General features: G+C 41.4%; 1 protein-coding gene across 1 annotated transcript; it reads left to right on the plus strand.

Annotated features, from left to right (window-relative positions):
* Window positions 1–806: 806 nt before the first annotated feature.
* Window positions 807–3,900, plus strand: LOC104495736 (synaptotagmin-like protein 2; the record flags this gene model as incomplete). Its single annotated transcript, XM_010138745.1, has 4 exons — window positions 807–885; window positions 2,005–2,104; window positions 2,848–3,053; window positions 3,755–3,900. Coding segments are annotated over 4 exons (531 nt in total), but the record flags the coding sequence as incomplete, so codon positions are not given.
* Between the last annotated feature and the right edge of the window lie 3,325 nt (window positions 3,901–7,225).

Below are 7,225 nucleotides of genomic sequence, written 5' to 3' on the forward strand. Positions count from 1 at the left end.
AAGGAAACCTCCTGAAAATATGGAGCAAGTGCTGCAACACTGTAATATCCGATGTAATGATGAGTTCCATGTCAGTACTCCTCTTGTTAATGGGTTTCAGCCAAAATCTAAACTTAGAGCTAAACCACTGTCAGAGCTTCTGGTTTCTTCTGTTCTTTTCATAATTTTTTCCCCCCTTGAATCTACTTCATTAAGTCATTCCAAAATTAGCTCAATCCAAAGTTTAATAATTTGTAGAACAAAACAGGAATGTTGTGGTAGTCCTTAGCACTAGTTTAATTCAACTGATTTTATAACTGCTCTGGGTAGATAAGTGTAACCAAGTGTTAACAGGTGCCATGTTCCATCTACAGATGGTCCATGACTCTCTGTGAAGAAGTAACATATTCTTGTGCCTTTTTGCAAGACAAATCTTGTTGAAGTGGATTTTTAGATTGTATTAAATGAGACAAAACATTACTGTGGAAACGGGATTTTAAAAGTGCACTTTCTTGCACAGATTATGTTCTAGTTTTAGATAAGTGCAGAACAGTGGAAACAATGCACACTCAAAGCCTTTTGGCCTCTCTGGGGTCTTGTTTTCTGCCTTGGCAGAAGAGCTATATATCTGAGGTACTGTCAAGCATTAAACATGCCATGAAATCTCTTGTATCCTGTAAACTGAGGGAAGATGAACCTATAAGGAAATGAAAACAAAATTCTCATGTCGAAGTCAAGTTTGTTCCAGTGGAAACTTTACGTGGTGAACTCTGTGCATGAACTGCAAGGTTTGAGATTTTTGTGGTTTATTTTTTCTTAAATTTCAGACTTCAACAACGGCTTTTACACTAGAGAACAGAGGGGAGATGAAACTAGCCCTCCAGTATGTGCCACACCCTGTTGGAGGTATGCATTGCTGCTTCATTTGTTCCTTAGGCCTTCAGGGTTTTTTTTTGTTCTCCTTATTTTTTAAAAAAAGCTGTTCAATGTTTTTCAGCCAATTCAGACGTGAATGTTTTGTTTTAACATAAAAGTTGATTTTTTTTTTTTTTTTTTTTCCTAGAGGATTAAGTTACCTTGGTAATGAATTCAGTTTAGGATCCAAAGATCACTTAAGGATCTTTTGTTTTTAATGTTACTACAGAAGAAATGAACTCGTTGTAGTCTTGGATTTGTAATGCAGTCTGTACACGTAACAAAATTCTGTTTTCTCACTAATAACTTGAGAGATTGTAAGTCACCAGGCAGATGCTGTGATTTGCTAAATAAAAACGCCAACATGCTAAATTCAAGCAATATTAGAAGTAGAAAAGAGCAATGAGTATTTAGAAAGCAGCAATTCATAGCAGTACGGTCTGTTTGGTTTAACCTTGTCAGGAAACTGGTAACTGGCAGATTGGACGTTGAAGCCAGGTCAGGTCTTTAATCCAGACCATCAGTCAATAAGAATCAAATATGTTAAGAACACAAAAGATCTTATGTGAAAGTACAAGTGGCGGTAACATTAACATCTCATAGACTGAAGCTGAGCTGATCTCTTTATCAAGGAGGCGTGGAAAGAAGTCCAGTACAATGTTTATGTTTAGTTGGATCAGAAGAAGAGTCGTTGTAGGAATACAGACGTTCTGTGTTCTTGTGGTACTTTGTTGGGATGGAAATGGCAGCGTCAAGAGAACGACGAGGAATGTTGAATTAAGAAGTGAGATAATGAGAGTCTAGGCTAAATGTCACCTCCGCAAACATGCAGGAGGAGGCGTGGAAAGAGAAGTCCAGTACAATGTTTATGTTTAGTTGGATCAGAAGAAGAGTCGTTGTAGGAATACAGACGTTCTGTGTTCTTGTGGTACTTTGTTGGGATGGAAATGGCAGCGTCAAGAGAACGACGAGGAATGTTGAATTAAGAAGTGAGATAATGAGAGTCTAGGCTAAATGTCACCTCCGCAAACATGCAGGAGCTGCTGCATTGTAGACATTACCTTTAAAAGAGATGTACAAGGCTTAATCAGATGGTTTATTTTTTTACAGGAAAGAAGACTATATCTACTGGTGAGGTCCACATCTGGGTGAAGGAATGCCATGACCTTCCTCTTCTGAGAGGCAACAGGCTCAACTCTTTTGTTAAGTGGTAAGAACTGTGGTTGAAGTCATCAAACATGGTGGCCTAGTAATGCTACTGTTGTGCTTTCTAATCTGATTGTCATTTTTCTAGTCAAATTAATCACCTAATTACGTTCTGATTCTCCTTTATCGTAATGCAAATTGTCCTGCAGGGCTTGCGAGTTCCAGATGCTAAGTACACACCACCAAGCAAAAAAGATTCAGAGAACTTCCTGCGCAATTGCTGCTCATTTTGTCTGCTCAGTTATAATCTTGGTGGAAGGACTAGTCAAAACTCTGCCTGATTTTTTTGGCACTTAAACAAAGCGTGTTTGTGCAAGAGTATCATTTAGCTTAGCAGATCATAGGAAACAGAAGTGAGAAGTGTAGTTGTATTTCTTCCTCCTTCCTTTCCACATAGAGTCTTAAAATGTAGAGACAAGAATAACAACATGGTTGGGAAATCACTGGCAGCAACAAAAAGGTTTCGGCTTCATTAGTGGTAACACACAGCAAATAAACTCAGTTGTGCCTCTTCCCCTCCTGGCTTCCCCTTCCATCCTCTGAAGCACAAGGGTGGGTATGTGCTGCCAGTATTTCTTGAAAGGGACTGAGAATATGATCTTTGACTTCAGCTCCATGATGCTAAAGCATCTTCAGTCACATTCTAACATGCAAAGGACAGTGCTAACCGCAGTTTTTGTCTCTTCAGTATGTCTAATGCAGGCTGTGCTGTGCAAGTGCCAGCTGACAATCTTTTTCTTTCTGAAGTACCATTCTGCCAGATACCAGCAGAAAAAGTCGCCAGAAGACAAGAACAGTGACAAAAACTACAAACCCAGTATTCAACCACACCATGGTCTATGATGGCTTCAGACCAGAAGATCTGAAGGAAGCCTGCGTAGAGCTCACAGTCTGGGATCACAACAAACTAGCCAACCATTTTCTGGGAGGTCTCAGGATAGGCCTTGGGACAGGTACTGGACAATGAACATATTACTCATTGATTTACAGAATACAGTCTTTACCTTTGTTTTTTTTTCTCTTCCTTTCCATTTCTTCCCTTTTTGCAAAGATCGTCAAACTGCCTTTCACTTATTTACTGAAGAGTTTCATTCAGTAACTTACCTCTTCTTCAGCAGAGACCCTGAAATGTAAATAACAGTAGTGTTATGAGGGTTAGCGTGACTGACTGGTAAGGAGAAATACTAGAAATAAACCTTTTTCTGGCCATACATTGTATCCAGAACGGTTTGAAGTACAAAAATATGCTATTCCTGCTCACAAAATCTTGATAATTTCACCAGAACAACCTAAAACACAAATTACGATGGTAAATCTCAGTGAACCCAAGGTTGTATTTCAGGTCAAATCAGTTTCCTGTTTTATTTTTAAACCCTCCCAGATGTTAGTTGCTTACACACATTTCTGCTTGAGATTGTGACAAAAAGAGATAACAGGGAGAAAAAGCCTGGAGAAAGATGATGACATTTCCGTGTGAAACTGTCATTAATTGTATTTGATAGAATTGTTCAAATGTACCAAATGTAGAACTGGATCTTCAAAGTATGACATCAGCTACCTGAGGAGGTGAACCCATGTTAAAGACAGGCAGATTTGATGGTCCCGCTCTCAACTTTGTGGTGTATTAAGTCATGTTTCTCTGACATTTTCCTAGGCAAAAGCTATGGGACTACTGTGGACTGGATGGATTCTACTTCAGCTGAAACTGCCCTTTGGGAGAAGATGATGAACTTGCCAAACACGTGGATAGAAGATACGCTACCTCTCAGGATGCTAATGGTTGCAAAATTGACAAAATAAGGTGGCCTTTTAATTGCTAGTGTCAAAAAGAACCCTTGGGAACAACATCAAAGTGTGGGGACGAAAGCTGGCAGAGGAACACAGTAGCTCTTTTGACAGCCTCCACTCCGTGGCTCTTCTAGGCTTGTGCTGTTGAATGTCACTTTGCATCTCAAATTAAACTCTGCCTGCAGATTACTATGTAAATTTAAGGGACTTTTTTATTTCTTAGTCACAGAAGATGACTGCAAGAAAGAAGGCGCTCACAGAATTCAATGGTAGAAGTAGCTGTGATACCTGGATGCTTGTGTTCCCTAACTAAAGCATTGCCAATCTCTTAAAAAAATCTAAATTACCAGGAAAAAAAAAAAAACAAAACAAAAAGAGTAACTCTTTCTGTACGCTTCTAGGCCTGCTCATGAAGTGTTATCTGTAAGATAGCAACAGGCTGCATTTTGTTGCTGCTTATTGGTGTGTGTTTGTATCCACATTATGCCATGTCAGATCTCTCCAGTGGGGAATACGAGCATGAAGGAATTTTTGAATTTGCTTTATTTGTATTTGTACATTTCTAGGAAAGGAAAGCCGTTCCTGTAATGAAAGAAGCCTTACATGAAGTTGTGCATGAAGTCCTGTTCTGCAGGGTGCAGAGGCCTGCGAGTTCCGATGCACTATGAAAAATCAGGGTTATAAGAAGTTTGCTTATATATGTGTTAAGTGACCTGCTTGTATATGATCCTGAAACACTGAAGGCCTGGATGTGAAACAGGTATTATTCAAATGCTACCTTAAAGGATCCAAACCTGCCATGAGTATGTTGGGTATTTATTCTGTAAAGTGGACTCGTCTATACCTTTATCTGTTAGCTGGTTGTTGTTGGGGTTTTTTGGTTGGTGTTTGTTTTTTTTTTTTTTTTTTGTAAGAAGTACTTTACATGGGCTTCAGCGCCACCGTTCGGAGGACACTGGGACTGGGGGGGTCCTGGTTTAGACGCTGCAGCACAGGAGGTAGGACTGGAATTGGTAACTTGTAGAAACGCATGCAACTAAAGAAAGATAACTGCATAAAAGAGAAGATGTGCTACTTTTTAATAAAAGCATTCTATTAAAGCTAAATAGGAATCCAATGTTTATTACACCCCAGGGGTTTACATCAGCGATTCAGCGCGCAATGTCACAAAAGGCAGACACAAAACACTTCTGAAAATAAATGCACATTTATTTGCTCCAGCTGGGTAGGTCTAAAAGCTGGTGAAATCTTGCACCTCAATTAGAGAGGAATAGGGGGCTTTTCACAGCTCCAGATCAATTGTTTAATTTACATAGAAATTTAAATGCTACTTGATATTTATTATACACTATGAGCGGAAGAAGGGAAGGGTGCAGTTCAACCTGCCAGGACAGCCACTTTCTGTCACCAGCCTGGCAGTCTGTGGCGTTTACAAATGTCAAAAGCAGTTGTCTGTCTTGATCTCTTACTGCTTCAAATGTTTGGGTGAGATTGGGAGCTGCTACAGATCCTGCTTTGGCAGATACACACACAACATTATTCTGGTGTGACGGGAACAGTGTGTGTACCACACTGCAGAACACGTGTTTGTGCTCGAGTGGCACAGAGCCACTTCACTTCTATACTGTTAAACAGCCACTCGTGAACAAGTAGTGACCCTGGAAAGGCCAAGAGGCACTTGGTTGGTTTGTATTCGCTGACTCTATTAGTTCTTTTTCACCTGAAAATATCGTTGCTTGGCTTCGTGAACAAAGATCTGGGAAGGGTTTTCCCCACGCTCACTGCAAGCGATGAGTGCACCCTTCGGGGCAGCGCAGTGGATTTTTTAGGTGAGGTGCAGCGTGCGTGGAACTGGCTCCACCCTTTACACCTGAGGTTCATCTGCCAGGGCCTAGCGAGCTTGGACAGTGACAGTGAAGTCCTCGGGTCGTAGGTTTGGTTAGAGTATCCTTCTCTTAGATGATGGATGCCTTACAGGGCTAAACGAGCTCCATCTGCCCAGGTTTGGAGTCAGAGTTGTCCTTCTCCTAGGATGGCTGCCCGAAGGCTAGTGAGCCCATCCTGCCCGTGGACACACTTTGTCTGACCCTTCAGCTGAGACCTGTCTGGCTAGGGAGACCCCACCGGAGGCACATGCCACCACCAGCAGAGCTCTCAACCTCACAAGGGCACGCAAGCTCCTTCCCCACGGCAAGGGGATGCCCGTGAAGGAGTCGCTGCTCTGCCTCCGGACATCACAGATCCGGGCACGGGGTGGCCGGGGCCTGCCAAGAACGGGAGTCCTGGAGGTGACCTGAAAATGTAGGTTGCTGTGAACATGACCTACAGTTCCACAGGATTAAAGTTGTGTTTCTTGTGAAGCTCAGTATGTTGCCATGTCAAAACAGCACAGGGACTTCAGCTGCAGGGATGGCGCCTTGAGGCTCAAGATTTGCAGGCAAGTGTCACATAACCTACACTGTACAAAACTGTGACAGCTAAATGTGACTGCCATCAAAATTAAGTGTTTTGTGTTTGACAGTGTCAGTCTTTTGGTCAAGTAGAACATTTCTGTCTCACTGTTGAACCCCGCTCAAGACAAGATGTGGCATTTTGTCATTATCTCAAAAAGACAGTTTGCCACCACACTAAATAGATCAAACCTCAGTTTAGGTTTTGGAAAGCAACATGAATATAAGATTTACTTGTGCTCTGCACTAGTAATCAATTAGTGCAATTAACTAATGACACTGCAGTACTCATCTAGGTTAATCAAGAAACAGCCAAGTGATAAAAACAAGCCTGTTAGAAAAAAACCTCAGTGCTCCTCCCCAGTTTTTAATACCTTTTTTTCCAGCATGTGCAGAAAACAGAGACTGTTCTAGGGAGACTTGTCACCACACACAAAAGCGTGTCTTCCTTGTGCTTCCAAATTTACAGGGGGTCAACAGAAGCCACAGCAGTGTCTGCGAAAACCTACCAGGGCTTTGCAACGACAGGTATTGTAAAGTGATTGTTGTCATTGTTAGTCTGCCCTGGAGTCTGTCAAGCTGCAGACCTTTACATTACTGATTCTCCGCAGGGCTTTAGCAACTCTGCTGATCATCTTTCTACTGTTTTACTGCTGTCACACAGTAAAAAAAAGAACAGTCAAAGCTGTCCCAGTGAGATGAATTTCAGTAGAAGGGAAGATCACAAACCAAGCTGTTTTATCAGTGGAACAAGTACTTTGATTACCCTGTGCGTGCCGTAGGATTTAATTATAGAACAGAAACATTACAATTTCACCTCCTGCTAAAGGATATTATGTTGATTTATTAAAAGCTGCTTGAAAGTAATGGCTGCATCTAATCTTGTA

The sequence above is a fragment of the Buceros rhinoceros genome, unplaced genomic scaffold, assembly GCF_000710305.1.
Source record: "Buceros rhinoceros silvestris isolate BGI_N320 unplaced genomic scaffold, ASM71030v1 scaffold42846, whole genome shotgun sequence".
In the NCBI taxonomy this organism is placed as follows: Eukaryota; Metazoa; Chordata; class Aves; order Bucerotiformes; family Bucerotidae; genus Buceros; species Buceros rhinoceros.